This window comes from Sarcophilus harrisii, chromosome 3 (assembly GCF_902635505.1).
Source record: "Sarcophilus harrisii chromosome 3, mSarHar1.11, whole genome shotgun sequence".
Lineage (NCBI taxonomy): Eukaryota > Metazoa > Chordata > Mammalia > Dasyuromorphia > Dasyuridae > Sarcophilus > Sarcophilus harrisii.
In genome coordinates, this window is record NC_045428.1 from 555,857,554 (window position 1) to 555,882,008 (window position 24,455).

General features: G+C 40.6%; 1 protein-coding gene across 2 annotated transcripts in view; it reads right to left on the reverse strand.

The window, feature by feature from the left end:
* Nucleotides 1-24,455, reverse strand: part of ARID1A (AT-rich interaction domain 1A) — an 88,995-nt gene that overhangs the window by 38,149 nt on the left and 26,391 nt on the right. For both annotated transcript variants that reach the window (XM_031962515.1, XM_031962516.1), the window contains exons 2-4: nucleotides 9,063-9,275; nucleotides 6,904-7,350; nucleotides 5,912-6,028 (exon numbers count right to left, since the gene is read on the reverse strand). In XM_031962515.1, the coding sequence (XP_031818375.1) occupies nucleotides 5,912-6,028; nucleotides 6,904-7,350; nucleotides 9,063-9,275 (777 nt within the window). The remainder of the gene's footprint in view (nucleotides 1-5,911; nucleotides 6,029-6,903; nucleotides 7,351-9,062; nucleotides 9,276-24,455) is intronic.

A 24,455-nucleotide genomic window follows, 5' to 3' on the forward strand; every position in this document is an offset into this window, starting at 1 on the left:
AATCCAATAAGCCATGCTCAACTCATTCATTCTCCATGATAAGATAAAGTATGTGTTATTGTTGGCTGTCCCATCATCAATCCATACACAATCCTCTCTTGGCATTAGAGATATTATATTCTAGTGAATTCTATAAGATTGATATGGATGATCCATCTCTGTTATCTCCCTTTGACTGTTCTTTCTTTTACTATACCCTGTGAATTCCCAAAGTTCCATTCTAGCCTCTCTCATTCTCCGCTTACTAAACAATTCAGCCATTCTCACAGTTTCAACCATCACTTTCATGTAGAGGACTCAAATATTTGTATTCCTTTCCAGGAAACACCAGAGTGGGAAGGTACCTCAGAGGTTATGTATTTCAATCTTTAAATGAGCCACAGTCCCTTCTACAGCAAAGTAGCATCCAGCTTCAAAACCTCCAGTGAGAGGAAACCCACTAAAACCAATTTTCCTTAGACCAACAAACTTAGATCTGACCCTTCTCCCCAGTGTTCCTAGTCTCTGGCCTCTGGGGGCCAAGCAAAACAAGATTAATCCCTCTTCCACAAAATAGCTATTCAAATACTTCAAAGTAACTACCATTCATCAAGATGAATTTAGGAAAAATACCTGAAAATTCCTTCAACTGACACTCTTTATATAGCATAATATCAAGGCCTTCCATCAGCCTGGCTGCCCTCTTTTGGATACTTTCCAACTAATCAATGTCTTTTGTAACCATGGCGTCCAGAACTAAATATAATTCTCTAGGATGTAGTCTGATTATGGTTATAGTCTATATCTGGACTATCCTCCTAGTCCTAGAAGTTAGGCATTTCAGGCTGACATCCAATTAGCTTTTGTGTCTGCCGTTTCACACTGTTGACTCATATGGAGTTTGCCATCCATTAAAATTCCTAGATCTTTTTCAGACAAAGTGTATATAGATAGCTATGCCTCCCCTATTTTGTACCTGTTCTGTTGATCCTTTGAATTCAAATAGGACTTTCCATTTGTCCTTATTAGCAATAATAGCAACATTTATGCAACATGCTTCAATTTTCTAAACTTTTTACCAACACTATCTCACTTAATCCTCCTAACAACCCATCCTCAGAAGTAAATCTTACAGTGACTGTTATTCCCATTTTACAGATCAGGAAACTAAAGCTCAGAGATAGTAAGCATAAGACAAATATGAACTATGATCTTTTTTGGGTCCAAGTTCATTGCCCCATTAAATTTCACCTTATTAAAATTGGCCCAATATTTTAGCCTGTTTAAATCTTTTTGGAACTTGACTCCGGCATCCAAACTGTTAGCTAATTCTACTAGCTTATTTGCCATCTGTAAGTTTGAACAGCATGCCATTTATGCTGCTATCCAAGTCATAATGTTATAAAAAATATAAAGCCAAGGACACATCCCTAGAGTATTTCACTGGAAACCTCATTCTAAGTTGACACCAAACCATTAATAACCACTTTTTGGGTCCAAATATCCTACCAGTTTAGTAATTGACAAAAAAAGGAGGGAAGGTACCAAATCTACAACTACATGCTGTACATTTTTCATTTAGATGGAATGTGACCCAGTAAAAATGCAATGAATTTAGAGCCAGGGTCAGAGGACAGGTGGAAACCCAACCCTGCTGTTTACTACGGAGGACTTTAGCTAATTTACATTGTGTCTGAATCTATTTTCTCATTTACAAAAGAGATTGGACCAGATTTTCTCCATGGTCACAGTCAATCTCTAAATTCTACAATTCTACTGAGATTTCAAACTATGCAAGTCCAATATTAAATGTCTTTCCCCTAAACTAATGGACATACCTTGAATTCTCCATTTCTGTAAAAAGTATTAATACTCTCTTAAACACTAGGGCTCAAAAACCTTAGGAATCCTGAGTTCCCACTATTCTTTATGTATCCAAAGTTTTATGGATCCTTGAAGTCAAGGATTATATAAAATTTTCATCTGTGCATGCTAGTCAATGTTCCGCACATAGGAGACACTTAAATGTTTGCTGAATAAATAGTAGATCCAGTTCTTTTAGGTAAAAATATTCCAAAATAAGCTCTTACCCAAAGAGTTAACATTTCCAACTAGCCTGTCCAAAGATATAAGGATTCCTCATTAATTACAAGGAAGACCAAGGTGAAAGAGTATTTTTGTAAAGTAAATGACTGAACACTAATCAACCCTTTGTTTCTGGGGTCACTGCCAAGTAGAAAAAGAGAAATGAGATCCTACCTAAAATTATTTTGGAGACTTGTCCTACTACAAAAATCTTTTATCAGTTTAGTAATTCAAGCAAGTTGTCCAAAATATTAGATATGTAATTATTCTTTTGATAATAAAACTATTTCCAATTAGTGACTTGATGAACAGTAACTGCATGGATAAGTCCTAACTACTCTTATGATACATGAAGTTTTGATTGCTATTTTTAATTAGAGGGAAAGAAGAAGGAGATATTATTTAGGTAATATCTGAGCAAAATCATATAAAGACTCCCTCTAATATCTATGATAGAGTCAAGGTCAGGGATGATATTGTTAATCAAAGCAAGTCAACCAGATATCTAGCACAATGTCAGAAGCACAATATTATCTGAGCATAATGTCTCTTAGAAATGCAGATTATCTACAAAACTCATTTCGTCTCTTTAAAATTCTAGATAATAAGAAAAAACATCTTTGAATTTCACTTCCCTTCTTGTCTATGGGTTTTGGGAGATGGGTACTAGCAAGGTGCTCACAAGGAAAGCACAGCACAGGAACTGGTGGGCTTGGATGACTCCCTGAATAAATTCAAATTAGTCATCTTTGAGAGTAGATGCTAAAGTTAGAGATTCTCTGTGTGGTATAGAAAATCAAGGTTTCAAAAATGAATAACTTTGTATGTTGTTCCAAGGACCAGGGGGATAAAAACAAATTCAACCAACAAGATGTCAATAACCCACATGCTAGATGGCTTTCTGGTGTTCTTCCCCAATGTGGTTTCCATCACAAAGCAAATGACCCATTTGGATCAATCCATGAGAAGTCTGAACTTGGTAACATCTATTCCCTCGGACTGATATCCCAAGCACACACCTCTCCCCTTAGCTCCAAGAGGAAGCTAACATCTTAGTTTCTGTGAATGAATACAGAAAGATTATTGCTAGGTCATTCTTACCAGGACCCTAAAGTCCATCTCAATAGATATTGGTGCTGAGATATCCTCTAGGCACTGAAGCAGTTTAATTTTAAGATAGGATATAAAAGAAGCAATAAGTCTGAATTGTTTCCATTAAGGGAGGGAGTCGGGGAGGAAGCAAAGCACCTTGCCAAGACTTATGGCCACACCTCAAATAATGAGCACTTGGTCATACACATTTCTGACTAAATCAGGTTAAACACACATTCCTATAAAGTTCAGCAAGGAGAAAGTTAAGGATTGAGACATTAATTGGAAGGAAATAACTTGCCACTTAGCTATTAATACCATATTAGTCCTCATAGCAGTCAACATCAGAAAAGAATTTCTCTAGTGTCTTTTTCCTATGTTATGGTCTATATAACAGACTGTCATGTAAACTCTGGGCTATTTCTGGGGAATCGGGCCTTTCCCCCCACTCTGATTCTGTTATTATCTCCAAATGAAGTCAGGTAACTCTTTAAACTGTTTTCTGTATAAAGTCAAGCCTCCCAAACATTTGCTAAACACTCTTAGAAAAGCAAATTCTCCTGCAAAGTAATTGAAAGAAAGACTTCAAATTCTGCTGAAGCAAATAAATAAATAATCCCAAGCAAACATGGAGGACACATCTGGAAAACACTCTTAGATGTAAAGCTGAACAAAGTTTTGAAATTTAAGTGAAATAGTATTTGCAATTGAGAGTCAACTTCCCAACACTTGACTTCCAACTCTATTTTACTTTTCTCTCTTAGACATTTATTTGAGACATCAAGATTTTGGAACTGGATGAGCTCTTTAGAGCTTGGCAATATTCTACAGACTCTCAGGCCATCTAATTCAATCTATATCTGAACAGTTTATCTGTTTACAAATCCCTCCTCATACAAAGAAGGACATAAGTGAGCTCAAGTAGTCAACCCAGATCCAGGTTCCCTACTGATTCACAGCATGGGGCTCTATCCCCACTACACTATGATGTTGCCTCTCTGGCCTACTTATCAAGACAATCAATCTAACAAAATTCCAGAATACTCACAAGAATTTCACTACTCCATTTTCATCATGTGTCAATGAGATAAGGAAATAACACATGAACACAAAGACTGGGATAGAGCCCTAAAAGAACAAAAATCTATGAGGCCTTCACTGGATTCCTCCCCTTCTCTCCCCCCTACTCCTGTCCTACATATTATTTGTTTATGGAAGGCATAACTTGTACAATTCACATCTGGAGTCATAACTGCTTTTCAGCAATAACTGCCAGTCTCCTTAAAAGCTTCTTTGCTTTGGTCAGATAACCCATCAGATCTACCAGGGAACCACAAAACCACACTTTATGGAATGAAAATGGACTTCAACTGCAAATTTAGCACTGTTCAAGAATCTACAATAAGTCTCTGTGGATGATGTCAATGAGATCTACAGAAAGGGCCAACGAAGTCTACAAACCCTGAAATGATGAAATAAATTCTTGGGATGAATTAGGAATAGTCAAGGTGAAAATAAGTAAGACTTCCCAAATCACCAGCTATAATAATCTCTTAAAAGCCAACAACAAATTGATTCTCACTTCATCTCAGAAGGATAAGTGAATATATCATCTTGTCCTAGGTTCCCTTGGCTTGGCTTTCACCTTATCAATATTTCTTAAATGGAATACTCCAGATACAAGGAAAACAGGAAAGACTGAAAGAATGAAGCCTCAAAAGGGTTATTTACTACTCAATTAAGTTACTTCCTACCCTAGAAACTAGGGACAGATTTCCAAGTTACTTACAAGATACTGAACCAAGCAGAAACTCAAAACATTTCTACAGAGGCACATATGTACAAAGCTGTGGAATAAGAGGAAAAAGATATTTCTTGAGGGAAACAGGATGGTGTGTGGTATGATGTATATACACTACTCTCATTTAGACTCATTATCCACTTATCAAATGGCATCTCTTCATTTTAACCAAGCAAGATGATAGAACTAGGATCCACGAGATCCTACCCAATTTAAGTTTTGAGGTTTGTAGGACAAGTCTTTTCAAGAAATTGTCACTATTAAATATTCTCATGAAGACTGTATGTACATTTACTCATTGCCAAGTATGAAATAACACCAACTGTGTATACATTATTTTGTTAAGCAAGCATATAACCTGGGCAAGGGGAAAGCATTTTTATATCTAATCATGCTCAAAATAACAATGAATTCTGGACAAAACTTTGAACCTGCCTTTCTGAATCTGCCTTTGAACTGAAGGCTGAAGTAAAGACCACAATCAATGAGAGTAAGAAAATTGAGGGGGAGGGGAATGATGAATGAGAAAAGGCCCATCTATTTCTAGCTTATTACTTGAGCCTGTATTTGCTGTGTCTGCCATGTCTGTCACTGTGGTGGCCCCAGAGCAAGGACCAAGAACAAATAAACAACTCTTCAGACAGTCCTACAAAGTCCAGTTCCTGGGCAACAGGAGACTGGAAGAAACATTTCCCAAGATTAGAAATTGCATGTGAACATATCCATGTGTACACACACACACACACACACATGCACGCACAGCTTTTTCCATTCATTCATTTAACTAAAAGTTACCATCACCACAAAAGTTCACATAATCCTGGACTTCTGATGGGGGGGAGAGGGGAGGTGTGGAGGGAGAGGAGAGAACATTTCCAGCTTCCTCCCAGACTTTCTTCAAGAGACCTCCTCTTGTCTATCTCCATAACTTTCCTTAAACATGGGATTACTCACTGGCAAGCTAGAGGGTCTTGATTGAAGACTCAGGTTCATATCTTCTTGCCCTCCTTTACTGGAAGTCATTGAAGGGGCCGAGGATGCCTGAGACCCAAATGAGTCTTGAGATAATTCCTGAAACATAAAGGCCAAAAAAAAAAAAAAAAGCTATGAAACTTTGGAATGGTTTATATCAACCTTAGATGTTTTCATGGAGGAGAAATAATGGGCAGTGAAGTGTCTCTCATCTGCAGGGGCTTAAGGCAGCCTAAAGGGATGGAAGAATTACCTAAAAGCACAGATGGTATCAGACGAGACAGAGAATATCAAAAGTAGGTACAAGATTCCTTCTGATGGCTTTGTTGTTTATCACTACTTATGCACTGTGAAATGTAGGGACTATTTTCTAGGGCCAAATGCCATACATAGCCTGGCAACACAGGAAATGCAGCTATGAAAAAGACTGATTTTAATAAAATGGGAAGATAGAAAGGGAAGAAGAAGCAAGGAAAAAAAGAGGAGAAAGAAAGCAAAACAAAAAACAAAAAAACAAATCCATCCTCAAAGGATGAAGTTTTTGCTATACTGAGGATGCTGAAAAGACTATGTCACAGGCTTTGATGGCAATCACCAAAGAGAAGTCCCAGAGCAATAGTTGCATCATTGCAACAGGTATGTGTTCTTTCAAGGTAAGCATGACTAAAGGGACAACTAGTGTAAAAGTGAAAGTCCTGGTATGTTTTTTTTTTTTTTTTAAATCAGCCTAATTATTTTCTATTCCTTACCTTCCTGTGCAATTTTGCATTTCTCATTTCTTCACTACAATTAACTCCATACAGTTAAGGTTAGGCTTTTATTCGTCTAATCAATCCAGTTTGCATGTTCACCCAGAGTTTAATTGGTTTTTAAGTGCACATCTGAGAACCAATTTGTATGGCAAAGTTCTGATAACCAAAGCTCAAGCTATCAGGTGAGGAGAAGGAAGAGGAAGAGAAGGGGGAAGATCTTACCTGGGGAGGAGGGAAGCGCTGCTGGGAATAGGCAGTTTGTTGTGGCTGCTGTGCCTGGGACTGAGGGTATGCAGACTGCTGAGAGAGGGCTGCAGAGGCTGTCTGCTGAGGTGGCTGCTGCTGGTAGGGTGACTGTGCCTGCTGTTGGGAGTAGGGGGGCTGGCTTTGGGGGTGCTGTTGTGCTGTCGACTGCTGCTGGGGATATGGAGACGGGGACTGCTGATGAGAAGGCTGGGATGGCTGCTGAGAATAAGGAGGCTGGGATGCCTGGAGCTGTGGCGGCTGTGACTGAGGCTGTTGTGGATAGGAAGGCTGAGCATGGGGAGTCTGAGATGGTGGTGCCTGGGAATAGGGCGGCTGCTGTGGATGAGGACTTTGCTGGTTGTAATATGGACTCTGGCCCTGTTGGCCATACCCGCTGGGACCTTGCTGACCATAAGGAGGAATCTGTACAAAAAGAGGAGATGAATTTTAGCTCAGAATTGAGGAGCAATTATTCTGAGTAACAAATCAACTTTAAACTACTTGTTTACTGGAGGTCAGGTTCAACAAGTTAGATGATTTTAAAGAACGAGAAGCCCAATTTTTACATGTACGCCCTGGTTTAACAGACTAAAGAGTAAGCAATGAATGATGCTGATCCAGCACTAGATTAATGTAGAGCTGAGAAATGCCTTAGTTTTCTCCTCTATAAAGTGGACAAGTCAATCCAAAGGTCTACACCATTCTTGCAAGGCCTCTCTAAGCACAAGACAGAATCTCATAGATGAGAAATGATGGGAGAGGCAACGTGGTGTGCTAGGGTAGGGGGGTGATTTTGAAGTCAAGCAGATCATTTTCATCTATTAAGATAATAAGGCTGCTCTCGGATGACCTCAAAGGTCTCTATTCAATCTAGACTTATCATCTTCCTACAAAACTCCTGGGTCCTTCTACAACTCAGATTCTTAAACTGTGATTCAAGAACCCATAAATGTAGTGGTTGTGAAATTATGATTTATTACCATTAAATGTAGATTTGTATACCTATATATCTGGGTTGTGTAAAAACTCGGGTGAAAAGTGGTTGTGAGTGGGAAAAGTTTTAAGCAGCTTTGTTTTTACATCCCTAATAAAGGGTCATCTATTCTTTCCTTAAATCCCTTCAATGAAGGGGACCAGTGTCAGGATGTGGAATTGGAGGAACTCAATTTAAAAACACCTCTGTCACTTACATGCACAATTTCTCTGACCACCACTTCCATCATCCATTATAAAGGTTAGGACTAGACGACCTCTGAGATGGCTCTTTCAGCTCTAAAACTATGACCAAGACCTCTAGAAATAGTCCATTCCATTTTTAGATTACTTTACTTGGAAATTCTTTATGTTCATAGGACCCATTGGTCCTAATTCTGCTTTTTTGGGGCTAAGCAGAATAAATGTAACCTCTCTTCCACATGATAATTTCTTGGATGTTTCAATTATACAGTTCTAATTTTGTTAACAGACATTACTTTCCTTTCTCAATCCTTCCTTTTACTTAACTGGCCTCCTTCTAAAATGTACTGTTTTATCAAGGAGAACAAATGTTCTTCATTATTTTGGTAGAACAGCCTTCAGTCATACATTTATAGGAGTAGAGTGAGACCTTAGACCAGTCCACTTGATTTTACAAATGAGGGAACTGAGGTTCAGTTAAGTCACTTATTCAAGTTCACAAAGCTAACACAACTAGCTTTCAAAAATTATGTGATGACTCCAAATCTTGCCTTTTCTTTTAACTATACCATCCAGCCCATCTCCATTCCAAATCTTCCTCAAAGGGGTAGGAGATGTTTCCCCCTGTGGTGGATCTATTTAATGCCATCCCCACCCTTTCCCACATCTCCCTTTATAACACATGCACACATGTGCTTGGAAATAAGGCATGTTAAAGACCCAGTGTCTGTTCATAGACCAGGGTGATTCTTTTGTCCAAAGCTAGTGGTCAACATGGATGTGACAAGGGTTTGCATTTTGTTGGTCACAATAAAACTGTGTTCCAATGACGTGAGTTAATTGCTTTAAACTCTTTAAGTAGGTAGGGTCCAGGTAGCCATGGGACTCCGTGGTTTACTTCCATAGTTGCACACCATTCACCTCAATAGTAATAGAGATGGAGACAACTAAGTAACTACCTGCTGTGCATAAGAGAGGCTGCCCATTGTACTCTGCGCCCGGCCTTGCATGGTCATGGGGTACCGCTGAGGAGTCTGGGATCCATATGGCTGTCCTGGGTATCCATGTCCTTGCTGTGGTCCTGATGGAGGTCCCTGTTGCTGTGAGTATGGGTTACTGCCACCATATGGCTGAGGTCTCATCTTGCCCATCTGATCCATTGGACTGGATGGCTATAAAATAAAAAGTGTTCTATTATTAATAATCTTGAACATGTAACTAATGTCATATACAACCACCAAATCAATATACAAGGCCACACTGGACCAGACAACATACCAAGAGGGCCCTAATAAACCTGGGTGACTTCTTGGATACTTGCTAATTGGACCCTCCATTCTTTAACATCTTTTCCTTTTGTCTAAGTTCAAGAAAAAAAGTCCAATAGGAAAAATGTGGAACAATTTACACAGTCATCCTAAAGCAGGAAATGAGATCAAAGATGTCTTCAGTTGAGCAAGAGAGTTGTAAGCAAAGTCTGGGCAGCCTGGGCAGTGAGCTACTTTGCTTAAAGTAACCAATACTAACCCTATGACACTGTGGCCGAGGATTCAAGTATGTGACTGTCCTAATGTTTCCATTCCTTCAGTAGCTGCAATACCTCCTCCCCCTTCCCCACCCCATGTACATCTGTAGCCCTTCTCCACTACAGTACAGGCAGTTAAATTTATGTATCCTTCCAAATGAGCAACATGGCCCAGTTACGGTTGCTGAGGGAGCCATAACTTTGAATTTGACTCTAAATTCTCAATCCAAACTCTGTATTAATGTAGCTTCATGTCATATCCAAGTGTTTTGAGGGGTTTGGGGTCAAATTTTAAAGAAAAAAAAAGTTGGCCTACAAAGGCACAGAGTACATTATTGCCATTAACTGTGGATCCCTCTACAAGTTCATTTATCTAGGTGTTTACATGTAAACATTTGTCTTTGTTTTTGGTCCTTTATCAGGGGACAACTGACCAATGACTGCATCTTAGCATGCCTTCCCTTATTCCCACTAAATCTGCTATAATTTACAGATTATAAAAATATGTTCAGTCCCTCTACAGTAGGACTTTGGGACCAAGAGTCATGCCAAGAGTCATGCCATTTTACAATATATTAAATATATATTGATATTTTTAAGGGAAGTTTCTGCTAGTTTGTTAGAAATTTTGCCCTTGTAGGTCCAAAAAGTCTCAGCCCAATGATATATAAAATTATCCCTTAGGACAACAGGGAAGGAAGGCAAGGGAGGAAAAAAAAAAAAGTGGCAGGCAGGATATTTCAGGCCTCAGTTTCCTCATTTGTACACAAGTAGGTGAGTTAGACTCTCTCCAATCTCCATTTCTCCTTCAATTCAAACTTCTGATGCATGAGAGACCTGGGTGAAAACCATCTCCCAAGTCACGCCTACTGAGTAACCATTACACCAATGTTCTTAAAGTAGTGCTTCCATCAGCTTTTCCCAACTAAATAATTCCCAACAAAGTCCTGTCTGTGTACCAGAAGCTCCACTGATTATTTCCAATCTTAATTTCAGGGCTGCACATATCCTCCTGGGATGTTTAGGAGAATTCAAATTTAATAACAAATTAGACTAGAAAGTAATAAATAGTGCGTGATTTCCCCCAGACACACCTGGCAATGGACCCAATTTGTCACCAACCCTATTTCTACAAATAGGGGTTTCCATTGCTATATATTCCAGGCCAGCCCTTACTTCAGTCCTTGCCTTAGTGGAATTGGGCAAGCATACATACTCCACTGAAGAGAAGAGCTAGCATTTACATAGTGCTTTAAGCAACTTGCAAAGTCTATTATATGTATTATCTCATTGATTCTCACAAAAAACCAGTGAGGGAAAGGCTGTTATCCCCATTTTCTAGATGAGGAAAATGAGGTTGGGAAAGATAGTGACTTATCCATACAATTACTAAGTGTCTAAGGCAGTGTCTCCACTGTACCATCTACTGTCTCACATGCTGATCTCTAAAATCAGTCCATTATAGGCATTCTGGAAATTCCTCTAAGGTTAGAAGAGTTCAGGGAGGTCCTTTTAGAAACAGGACTAAGTGACTAAGGCCAAACATCAAGGGTAATCCTTTTAAGTCACTTTCCATTGTGGAAACATCTTCAGCATTAAAAACTGTGAGAGACTAAGAATCAAGACACTGAGCTTTTGTCTTCAGCTCTCAATTTTAAGCCAAGGACATGTCATGCCCACTCTCTAAACTCCCCTCACTAGAATGACTAAACAAACCCAAAGGTCCTTTCTGCTCCCATTTTTACAGGCTTTAATTGTTTCTGCTTAAGCACCAATGCCAATCATCACACAGCCATTTTAAAAAGGAACCCTAGAATAAAAAACTAGGGTTGGGTTTGAGATAGATGATGAACAAAACGGTTACACGCCTTTTTGGGTCTTCAATTTCCTCAACTATTATGGAAGGAATTGGGCCTGATAATAACTGAGCTAAGTTTAAGGGGAAAAAATATCATCTTGATCACCCATCAGTCCTAAACTGGTCAGCCTTACTTTCAAGACCCTTTGTGATCAGCTCTCACTTGTTCTATCCACCCTTTACCACTAAAATCATAAAATTTGAGAGTAAGACTAGCTTATGTCACTCCCTCTGTGGCCAATCAGACCAGTACCTTTGTTTCAAATTTAAGACTCTGCACAATTAAGGTTCTAACACCCCTTTTCACATTTATTTCCACAAAGTTTCCATTCCAGCCAAAATAGATGACTAGCCACTTTCCAATCCTGTTCTGCTCTCAGGTAGTCTTGGTAGCCTATCCTCATGTCGAGAAAGCACTCCTCCTCCCAGCTCAATCTTCTCTTCCAGTTCCCATACAGGGGGACCAGATTCCTGCAAGTTTTCCTACAATACTGCTTGAATTTCCTTTGCCCTTGGTCATACTTATTTGCCTATAAGATTACAAGCCCTTTGGGGCCATAGACTGTGCCACTTTTTAATCTTTGTACAGGCATTTATTAAATATTTGCTAAATTAAAATGACTACTGTGATATAATATGAATCTGCTGACTCCCCACATCCTTTCCTAGCTCTTTGCTTCTGTACATGCTTTTACTAATGTCCCATCCCAGGATGCCCAATTTAAGTAACAGTTCTCCATCAAGCCTTCTCCAGTAATTCCAGGGCACAAAAAGCTTTCTTCCCTTCTCTTAACTGTACTACATTGTACTGATGGTTGACCCTATGTATTTTAGAGCTTAAAGCTAAATTAATGGAAATGATTAGGGAAAAACTGGAGTGTAAACTCTACCTCAGTTAGAAATATGCCACATGTGTCTTCTTTATCTATCACAGTGCTAGTTTACTATCAGGCACTCAAATTGTGGTTACAAACAGCAGAGTTGATTGTGATAAATAATACTTGATTTTATCCCTAATGATAAAAACAGACTTTAGTAGATGAAAAGGATACTTTGGGTCATTTCATACAGGACTCTTGCCTCTTTTTTTTTTTTTTTTTTTTTTTTTTTTAATTTTAACATTTTCAGTCAGTGATGAAACAGAAGTTGGCTGAAGGGCTTTCATAATAGCAAATTCATGATTTCATAGAGAAAGGCCATTCCATTTGGGGATACCCTCACTGTTAAATCCTTCCTAATCTGGGAGGCCACTATCTGCCTTCCAGTAATTTCCATGCAAAGGCAGTTACCAAAACAACCAAGGGAACATTTTGGAGAGTAGAAGGAGGACCCCAATGCCAGAGAGAAAGGAGAGAAGAATACTGAATACAAAGACCTTGAGGCAAGTCTAGGAGAGAAGTTGGGAGGAGAACCAAGATAGATGATACTAAAAAGTCTTTACAAAAGAACCCTAGTGTCCCTCCCCCAATACACTGTTTAGGCCAAAACACTTTTGAAAGCCTATCATTAAGTCGCAGACTTGTAAAAAACAAGAATAGAGTTATAAGGGATCTCAGAAAATAATGCCAAAGCTAGAAGATACCTCAGAGATGACCTAAACTAACGACCTCGTTTTACAGAGAAAGGAACTAAGGGTCTCCAGGACTGGCAGTAACAAAATTACAAAGTCAGCTAATAGGAGAGGGCTCTTTCCACCTCACCAACAGCTTCTTGTAAGCTTCTGCAATCTGTACTGTTTTACCAAAGGTTTGATCATCTTGTCGGGAAAGCAAAAATTTATCAAATCTTCCATTTCTAGTATTCTGGTCCCTACCCTTTGGGAAAATTTTGAATGATATGTGACTTCAAGAAACTCATATTCTTTGAATAGGTCAAAGATTTTTCTTCCTTCTCAAACAGCACTTGTAATCTGAAGAGTTTGTAACAGTGGAACATATAGTATCAGAAACAAAAATAAATTCAATTAATACACAATTACTCTGGTACTCTGGTTTAACCTTATCCAACTATAACAGAAAAAGAAACACAACCTGGCTCAGAATTTGAGAACAAACTAGTTTACACAACATTGCAGGTATGATGATCTGTTTTATGGATAAGGAAGTAAGGCTCAGAGAATTGACTTGTCCAAAGGCAACACACCAGAGAAAGAACAAAACTGAACTTAAAGTCCAAATACCCCAATTCCAAGTCTAAGGCTTGTTCTCCAATAAGTGACAAAGGCCCCCAAATCCTCCCTAATCAGCTTGGGAACTAGCCATTATACACTAGGACAATTAAAAAGGCAGGAGGAAGTGCCTGTTGCCCGCAGGCACGAAAGGCAGAGTCAGGGGAGAGGAAGGGAAACACCAAACCAGAGCAGCAAAGAGCTGGAGATTCAACTCTGGGACTGACATAGAGGAAATCCTTTCAATGGGAAACCACAGGAGTAGATTACTGTGATTACACTTCAAAAGCAAAGACTCTGCCACAGAGAGACATAATGAGAGGAAAGCGCTGCCCCCTTGATCAGGGAAGTCCAGGGCCCCCTGCTACACACTCGCAGGCATTCATCAAAAAAGGAAGAGAACCATAAGAAAGCTCCCGATCTCCAGCTCCCGCTTATCTCCCTCCAGATCACCAGTTACTTTAGAAACAGCTCACCAAACAGAGGGAATCAAAGGCTGCCAGTTTAGGGGCATCAAAGACAAGGATGCCTCCTGAATTTGCCCTTTTTGAGATCTAACTTGTGGAAAAATATCCAAGACAAATTGCTTCTAGGTTAAGAGCTGGTATATGGTGAGTTTTAGCTCTGAGAGAAGAGATAAAGAACACAAAAGTCAGACGCCCCTCCACATCAGACTGGTTTATGGAAATACCGACACAAAAATGTAATCTTTTTAAGGGCAGGGGTGATTTTGTCTTTTGTCTTAGGTACTTAATAAATGTACATTGAGTCAAATACAGTTCTACTATTAATCTAATATGAATTACAAAAGGATAAAAAAGCAGAATCTGGAAAGGAAGCATGAACTATGCACTTAGAAGCAGGCCAGACTTGGAGTCAGGAAAATTTGGTCCTGGATACCACATCCAAGACTCCCTAGCTGTGTGAATGTGGATAAGTCAAGTAACTGCTCAGGTTCTTCTGTCAAATGTCAATTGTATCTATAACTCTTCCCATCACTGTAAGGATCAAATGGGATGATTATGGAAAGCACTTTCCAAACCTCAAACTGAGTGTAGGCTAATCCCAAGAGGTGCTGTAAGTGCAGAATTCTGTACATATGCGCTAAATCAATGTGCAATCAGACTGGAGTTTTTAAATGAGAGTTTGAAATGAGCTACACAAAAGATGATCTACTATGGAATTCAAAGGTCAAGCCCAGAGAATCAGAAATGAAAGGAATCTGCTCTGGAAGAGTTGGACTGTTTTACATATAGAAATAACGCCAACCACTTGAAGAGAGTTCAAAGTGCCCCTTTGGACCTGATCTAGAGACAGAAGTACAAGAAGAGATGGCCAGGAAGATGACCAGGATGGTGAGAACTCAGAATCATATCGTGTAAAAGGAAGTTAAAAGAAATGAGAGGATCTAGAAGAAGTATGTTATCATCATCATAATGTTATACAATAAACTCAGGAATAAAGTGGAGGGGCAGAGTGAGAAATGGCATTTAATTAAAAGCCCAAAATTCAGGGGGCGCAGTTTCTGTTTTGTTCTAGTTCTGATCAGTCAGTAATAAGGGTAACAAAACAGTGTCTTCAAATATCTCCAACGTTGGTACATAAAGAAGAAATCTGTCCCTTGCGATTGGCCTCAGAGGGTCACAGTAAAAACTGGCATGGGAGAAGAAAGGTGGGGACTGAAAAGATGCAGAATTGAGCTCCATGTAAGGGGGGGGGAGGAACCCAAACTTTGTAGTTCCTCAAAACGAATCAAATGAGTGCCTCTGTCAGAGATGCTGGTCCAGGTAGAGTTTTTCATGATGACTGAGAGAACCAAGGAGTTATAGAAAAGTCCTGATGCTAACACCTCAGAGAAAGTGGGTTTGTCAGCTGCCAGAAGGGTTGGGAACTCCTGAATACCACCCCATTATCCTGATAGATGACTGGTCAGGACCAGACCAGAAACTGCACCCCGGAATTTTGGATATTTAATTAAAGGCCACTTATCATGCTGGGTCTCCAATTTATTCCTGACTGAATTTATCGTATAACATAATAATAATAATAACAATAATAAAAAGTCCCTGGCTCTTTAACCAAAAGAACCCCCTAATTGATTCCCACAGTAATTAACCTGCATTTTACCTCCGAGAGCGGTAGTTAAGGAAGTCGGCACTGCTATTTATAACTCATCTCAAATTGAGGGCAGACTGCCTAAAATCTAACACATCCCAGCTGTACTCCTGTTTGAACTAGGGCCAAGGGAATTTTTTAAAGCAATCTTGGCACCGAATGAATGACACCAACAGTATGAGAGCGCAAGTGGTTGTGTTGTGGTGACGTAGCAGGGGAGGTGGGATGGGAAGGGGGGGCCAGGGTACTGGGATCCCTTCTCATGCACGCTTGGCTGTTCACTAGGTCCCTGTACAGTAAGCCGGGAGCCGCCCACTGAGAGCCAAACACAGGAAAAGACTTTTCCTGTGGAACGCCTTGAAGTGAGAAACACATGGCTAATCTGAATAAACGCGAAGCCACTGCCGCCCCTGCCAGGAAGGTTAGTGCTCGTAATCTCTGGCCATGAGGCTGGCTGCCGGAGAGGACTTGGACTGGCGCCTGAGAACCCACAAAGAGCTGGGAGAACAGATGGGTAAGGACCCCAGCAAAAACAGCGCCGGGCCACGTGACCCGCCACATGGCCCCGCCAGCACAAACTATTGTCTAGCTGCTGAATTCCTTCCCTTCGGTACAAAGACATCAGGCCCCTGGCTGCAATTCCAGGGATAGGCAGCAGCTGTTGATCCGCATCATCCCTTCGCCGGACCCTTCCAACTCAAGCTCTCCCCTCCCCCCCATTCGAGTCCCTGGGACAACCAGTCCCGGAGAAGGCTCCTCCCACCTTTTACAGGGACCTGCAAATTCCATCTGCTCCCCACGGCGGAACCCCAAAAGGCACGTGCCTCCCCTTTACGGCGTCCCAGCCAACCTTCCCCAACTCCCCGGCCAAAACCAGACTAACTTCTGGTGCCATCTTAACCACGAAAAACGGTTCTGCACACCCGACTCCTTCCTCTCTCCAGCCTTCTCACACACGCGTCCCCTTCCCTCTCCGATCCTATGGCCCACCCTCGGCGCCTCTGCCTTGCCTGTCCTGCCTGCCTAAAGCTTCTCCTTCCTAGAGGAAGCGCCTCCCCGCCCTTCTGGACACAGTATGCTCACACTTGTAGTATGTGTACAGGTCAGAATGTGTCCTAGGAGGGCAGGGCCCTTTCATTCAACACAATGCCCCATACATAGAAGGCATCTAATAAATAGGTGGTTACTGACTGACCTCTGAAAACATCCACTGTTCACAGCTTCCTTTGGGAGAAGGGGAAAAGTGACTGGTTTAAGGTCAAACACTCCATTCCAGATCGGCTTTTCTCCTATATCACCCCTAACAATACCTCAAAGCATTTTTTTTAATTCCTTCTTTCTTATTCCCGAGTTATTCTCCTGCTTTAAAGGACAGGTAAGAGTTCCTTCTCTTCAGTTAAAAAAGTACTTCACTGGAGCACAGGAAGGCAATTTAGTCTTAATTAGGTCTAACCCTCTTTTTAGAAGAGTAATGAAACAAGAAGGCGATGGTTTGCCCAAGACTACACATGGCAGAATGGAGACTGAGATGGGAGTGAAGGGGTACAGAGACTGCTGGAGTTCTTTGCACCCGATTCAAAGCTAATCACTAAGGGAACATAACTCAATGAAGAACTTATTAACTCCCGAACTCCACCCTGTTCTAACTGAGGAAGCAACATTTTTTTTTAAGTTGTGTATTTTTAAGACTGGGGAGAAAATGCTCCCATTATCACTTTGATAACATGCTGGATGAGATTCAGCCTTTGCTTGCTGACCTCTGATAAGACTGCTGATGCTACTTTTAGAGAGTTCTCATTATTAGGGAATTTTTTTCTTACATCAAACCTAATTTAGCTTGCTTTTTTGCAACTATAATCCATTACTCTTATTTTGGTCTACTGGATTAACAAATTTAATCTCTTCATGACAGCCTTTCAAAGATAACACACAGATGTTCCCAAAACACTCCAATTCTTTCTTTCCCAGGCTAAAGATGCCCCATTATTTCAAATCATCTCCAGGTAGCATAGGATCCTATTCTAGTTGCCTTTCTCTGGATGCTGTGGTGTTCAGAATTGAATACATTTTCCAGAGTTAGTCTTGACCAAGGCTAGAAGATAGAACTTCCCCATGAAGAAAAATCTCCTGACTCCTAAAACAACAAAAACGTCCATTTTGAGGATGAATACCTTTCAACAATCCTGTAGAGGAGGTAGATGAGACAAACATTCCTAACTGTTTTCCAGTTTAGCAAACTGAAGTCCCAAGGAGTCTTGGGGCTTGCAAGTATAAACTGGAGCAGAACTCCCAACCAAAGTGAGTTCTCCTGACTCCAAGTCCTCTTCCCTCTGTTTCTCATGCTATACACTAACTTTCAATGCCACCTACCCTCAGGTAAATACATGAGAATTGGAGTAATAGAGACTAGCACATTAAAACTGAGCAAAAATGACAAAGTCTCATTTTCTTCAACCACTTCATTCCTCCCAGCTCCTCCATCTCAATCTTCTAAGATGTCAGCAAGAGCCCCACTATTCTGAGAATGGAGATGAGGCTGGTAAAAAGGGCAGGTGGAATCCCTTGAAATGGGCGTGAGATTTCAAGAAGCATCTGAACCAAACTCCCTGAACAACAATCTGATGACAATCTGGAAAGACTCACTGGTAAGACATGAAACAAAAAGCTTAGACCTTCCAATTTACTATGTCTGGGATATGTGAAGGAATCATAAATCTAAAATAAGTAAAAGAGTACATACTCTCCTTAGGGGAAATGCAAAAGGTAAGATCTACCTAGCCCAAATTAGTGAAATAAACCAGGAGAACTATTTAGATGGCAAATGTGGGAGCCAAAGTAGAGAAAAAAGAGCACCAGCTCACTTTTCTACAGTGTTTTCAGGTTTACAAAATGCCTTCCTCACAACTCTGAGTTGGGAAGAATGAGAATTATCCCCATTTTAGTGAGGACAGGAAGGCTCAGGAAAGCAGTGGAATAGCCAGGGATGTAAAGCTCAGAGTCAGAGATGGGTCTGGAATGAATGCTTCTACCTATTAAAAGACAGGCCAGGGAAGCCCCCTGAAAGAACGAGAAGGACCCAAATGCCAATTACAGATGGCCTAACAAAAGGCTGCCTAACCACTTGGATATGCTCTAGAGGGGATCCTCGTTAAGCAGAGGCTTGACCACATGGCCTCGGAAGTGCCTTCAAACTCCAATTCTCTGAAGCGAACGCTAATGGAACTGCACAGCTGCCCGCCCCAAACAGGCATGTCAGAAAACCACAGGCAGGTGGTTTGCATTTCTTCCTCCAGCTGGGGTGTAAGCCATCAAATGGCACAACCAGAGAATCGGCCTAATGAATTCTCTAACTGATGATAAACAAAGTCTCAGCTTCTAAGTCCATACAACTTGAGTCTGATCCGCTTGAGGTGCAGCCAGCTCAGTACTTTAGGTTGAACCAGCTGCTTCCACAGCCACCTCTTCTGAGTGGGCTCACCATGCTATCATTCACTAGGTGTCAGAGAAAATGCTCTTCTTGCATGTTCAACCTCCTTACCTTTGGGTAGAGATGGAATGAATAGATTTTCCCCAATTTCTAATCTTTTCCAAAAGCAAAACTGCAAATCTTTATAGAGGGAATTCCTTATTTGGCAGAGTCAGTAAAGATGCAAGGTACCAAATATAGAATATTCTATATCCTAGCTGGAAAGGACTTCAGAAACTGTTAAAACAGAGAATGTTAAGGCTGAAATGCTTTTAAAGATCATCCAATTAAAGGGCCTCATTCTTAAGAGAAACTTGAGGACCAGAACAAGGCCATCGGTTTGTCCAAGGTCTCCTAGAAGATTACAGGTAAAGCCAATTAAAAGTCTTCTTTATATAAAGCCAGAGGATCCAAAGTCAGAAGATCCAGATTCCTGTCTGGGCTCTGACAATCACTATGTGTTGTAAGATCTTGGGAAAGTTATGTTCTCTCTGAGCCTCAATTTCAATAGCTGTAAAATGAAGGAGAGTAGATAAATGCTAAGGTCTCTTCTAATTGCTACAATCCACAAAAATTCATTTTCTAATTTTAAAGGGCTTATAAAAAGTAGAATTCCACTAGTACTGAAAAACAAGGGAAACATATCATTTTCTTAAATATTATAGACAATCATTCAACCAAGCATGGAGGATTTCCCACCTATAGCAATTTTAAAGAGAGGAAATTAATCATTCAAAATCACCAAGCCTGTGGGTGGGGGGAAGTCTGGCTCATTTTGAGCATGACAAGATCTGTATTGGATTCAGAATAGGCGCCATGATGCCCTATCCTTCTTGACTGCACTAGCACACCCTATATAGAGTTACTAAGAGTTCAAATAATAATCTCAGCTCAGCTAATGAATGATTTGGACAAGAGACCTTGTATGTTATAGGGGGTGATGCCATGAAGAGTTGGCTTCTAAGGTAGCTTCCAACGCCACAAATTGGTGATTGTGTACTGGTTTCTTTGCTTACTTAAGTATAGACACATTATATCTATTTGATATGGTAATGATATGGGCACATACCACCCCTCCATCAGTGCAGACTGAAAGGTTTTCATATCTTGACTCATGTGATACATGCTCTTATTTCTCCAGAAAGTGTCTAGAGATAGTCTATGCCGTCTTAGAGGTATTTATGTATCATTCAAGCTACTTACAGGGTTGTGGTTATCCAAGTTAGTAAACATGTAAATGCCTATTCTGTTCATAAAGACAACATGATGTAGTAAGTAGCATGCTGGGTGGTTTTAGATCCCACTTCTGACATTAAACTAGCTGTACAATACTGGGCAAGTTACTGACTGTCTCTGAGCTGCCTTTTCTCCATCTGTAAAATAGAAATAACAGTAGCTACCCCATAGGGCTGTTGTGGGGAATGAGTGAGATAAGGTAGGTGAAGCATAATATAAATGTGAGCTGTTATGTTCCCATGTCTATAAGACAGGTTGAGACCTGCCTCTCAGTATGGGGAGTTCCCCATTTGTGGATGAAATCTAGTATCCTTTGCACAGTCTATTCTGAAGAATCCACATCCTTAAATAAAAAACAAAAACAAAAGCTCTAAGTACCATGATTAAGTCCTCCACCAGGTAGAAAAGCAGATCAGACTGATTTTTCTTGTACAGCATGATGAATGTGGAAATATGTACAGAAGAATTGCATGTTAACATACACTGGATTACTTGCTGTCTAGGAGAGGGAGATGGGGGAGAAGAGAGGGAGAAAAATTTGGAACACAAGATTCTGCAAAGGTGAATATTTAAAACTATCTTTGCATTTTTTTTGAAAAAAAAAAAAACTCATTTGCAATTTAATTCTAAAAGAAAAGTAGATTAGAGAAAGGAGTTACAGACTCAATATCCAAATGCAAAAAATGATGAGAAAGGGTTTGGCTACTTAAATTTCCATTCCAAGAAACGTTCTGTTCAGTGTTCTGCCATGCTACATCATAAACATCTTAGCTATCCCAGCCAGCACACTTATTAGATGGCACCTTCATGTGCAGAGCACTGTGATGAATGAGGGAGCTGAAACAAGGTCTAAATCAGCCAGAGTCCCTGGGTCTGGAGTCTTCAGATCTGGGAAAGGAATGAGACATGCAGCCAAAGAACAAGAATTCAAATCAGAATGAGGGAAGTGCATGAGATCTTCAACAGAGAGGAAAGAGTGTTGGAAAGAAGGCTTCTGGGACAAATCATTTAGCAGGCTTTTCTTCTCCCTCCTCTGCCAACTTCAAGGTTCCACAAAGTAAGATGGCCTTGGACAAGAATGATTCCCTTTCCCACACTCCCATAATTTGTAAGCCTTGGTTTCTTTCTCTGTAAAATGTTAGAAATTAGATTAGAAATAGTATGAAAAAAGGTCCAGAATAGCCAGGTCTTTGACACCTCATTCCTTATGCAAAGGAGAATCCCAACAGGCCTGTGGATAGGACAGCACCACTATGAAAACAATATGACAGTCCCTGAGCTACAACTGTGAGCCTTCTGAAGAGAAGCAGCCAATCACTAAGGGACTACCTACAGAGGTTCTTTTCCCCTAAAATTTCTCTAGGCTTCCCAGATATATGAAAGTGATTAAACTGAAGGGGTACATCTAGTACCACACCCAAATCACCAGAGCATTCTGTAATAGAGCTTTGGATGTAGGACCCCAATAAATTAGTGTCTCTTCTGTTCCTTAAAATGTGATCTTGAACAAATGGCATTACCTTTTTGTGTTCATCTACAAAATGATAGAATTGGACTAGATCTGAAGTTCTTGACCTGTGGTCTGTGGACTTAAGATTTTTTTTTTCTCCTTGAGGCAACTAGGGTAAATTGACTTGCACAGGGTCCCACAGCTAGTAAGTATTAAGTGTCTGAGACCAGATTTCAACTCAGATCCTTCTGACTTCAAGGTTGGTGCTCTATCCACTGTGCCATCTGGCTGCCCCTGAAAAGTATTTTTAAAATAATTATTTCAATATGTTTGGTTTCTCTTATAATTCTATGAACTGTATACATTAAAAAAAATTCTTCTGGAAATGGGTCCATGACACCAAAAAAGTTAAGAACTGCTAAATTATATCCAAATTCAATTCTACTTAGTAACCATATGCTTACAGCCGATTTCCCCAGTTACTAAGTACCTACTATGTGACAAAAACAAAACAATCATTGACCTCAAGGAGCTTTCCTTCAATTGAGAGAAAACAAGTACATCGCAAAGTAAATATAATTTCAAGAGTAGGGAAAGGGAGAAAAGCTTGGAATGTCTGCCCTTCTTTTACCTGTTAAAGCTCAATTCATGCTATTTTCCCTAGGAAGTTCTTTTTCTCTGCTATTCCAGCTCTGTTATAACCTTCTTCTACCTCGGAACTTATGTATTCTGTGTTGTAACTCTGATTTAACCTGTAATTAGTAATGTAACTTATGTACAGTTGTGTATTACTACACAAAACTGTTAACTATGTATATATCCTAATCTCTCACTAGATTAGCAACAATGCTTGGCACACAAGAGATGCTAACAAGCATTTGCTTAATGAACTCTCTCCCTCTCCCCACCCCCTCTCTCTCTCCCTCCCTTCTTCCCTCCCTCTTCCTCTCCCTCTCCCTCTCCCTCTCTCCCTCTCTCTCTCTCAGGTCAAGGATATTTGGGAGGAAATGGCCACACTTAAGAATCAGGACTCTTCAGGCCAGATTTATTTAAGAGGAGACACATCCTTAAAGGCTAGAAAATTGCTGTGGATGGGCTGAGCAAGGACTTTGTGCGTTCTGTTGCCTGAAGCTACACATGGAACCAGCAAGCTTGGAACAAAGGGGAAGGTCCAGAGGGGAAAGCAGTGAATTTCACCTAGAGGGCAGAGGTGGGGGCAGGCCACAATGCAACTTTTAGCAAGCTACAGCAACATTGTTTCCAATCTCCCCTAATTTCTTTGACCTAGTTTCTCAAGTTCTACTCTAAGCCTCTGAGCAGGCTTGTAAATAGAAGCCATCTCTATATACAACCGAAATTTTGTCTTTAGTTTTCCACAGCTTCACCTATATATTCACCTATATAATTACAAAATCTCTTTTTGAAGTTTTTAAAAATACTGCCCAGCTGGCCTCTCAAATTCAAAACCACACTGGGAAGTGACATGTATGAGGATGATGGGGGAGAGAGATCACCAGCAGGGTTGATCTCTAGCACTCTCTGTAGCACAGGCAGAGAGCAGAGACGGTCAACCCCAATGTGATCCAGGAGGTGAGAAAGGTGTATATATGGAGGTCTGGTCACCACCGCCCCTCCCAAGGTAGAGGGAGCTCCAGGGTAGATTCCAATGGGTCTCCAAATCATGGCTCAGTTTAGTGGTTTCTTTTCCTTTCTACCACTCTTGAAACTGTCTCTTTTCCAATCCTCTCACACTAATCTCTGCCTTCCTCAATGACCACAATGGACAAGCAGAAACTCCCCCTCTATAGTCCATCATCGTCCTGTCTTATGTTTTTTTGCTCCTGATGTTCCCTATACCTGAATCCTCCCAAACTCTGTCTTTCCTGATCGTCCTTCCCCTAATCCCAATGTCTTCCTCTTCTCATCTCTGGCACAAGCATCTCTCATGTATGTACTCAAAGTCAACCATAAGTACCAAGGGATGTTAACCCTGTGCCAGGCTCCTTGGGGTAGAGGTGGGAAACTAGGATAAAAATTAAACTGCCTCCAATTTTAAGGCACTTAAATTTTATCAGGAGAAAAAACAAAGGACACAGAAAGTTACACATACACAAACATAAAATACATAAAAGTCAGTACAAAGTAATGTGGATGGGGTACCAGTGAGTGGGAGGCCCCCCTCCTTTTAGAAGGTGGCATTAGGGCTTAATTTAGAAGGTATTCTAAGAGACTGAGGTCAGGTATGAGCATTGGTCAGCTTGGGAGAAGGCAGGGAGGCGGGAGAGGAAAGTGGTAGAAAAAGGGCAGTGAAGGCCAATGAAGTAAGGCAGAAGCAAAGGGAGCCCCTTTGTAAACGTCTATGAAAGTAGGCTGCTGCCCAAAAGCCAAACTGAGGAGGCAACAAGGAGCCATTAAAGCTTTCTGAGCAGAGGGAGCAGCCACGATGCAAGGTGGATTAGAGAGGGGAGAGGTTTGAGGCAGGAAGCCCGACTGGAAGACACATGCACTAGTCCTAGAGAGAGATGATAGAAGAAA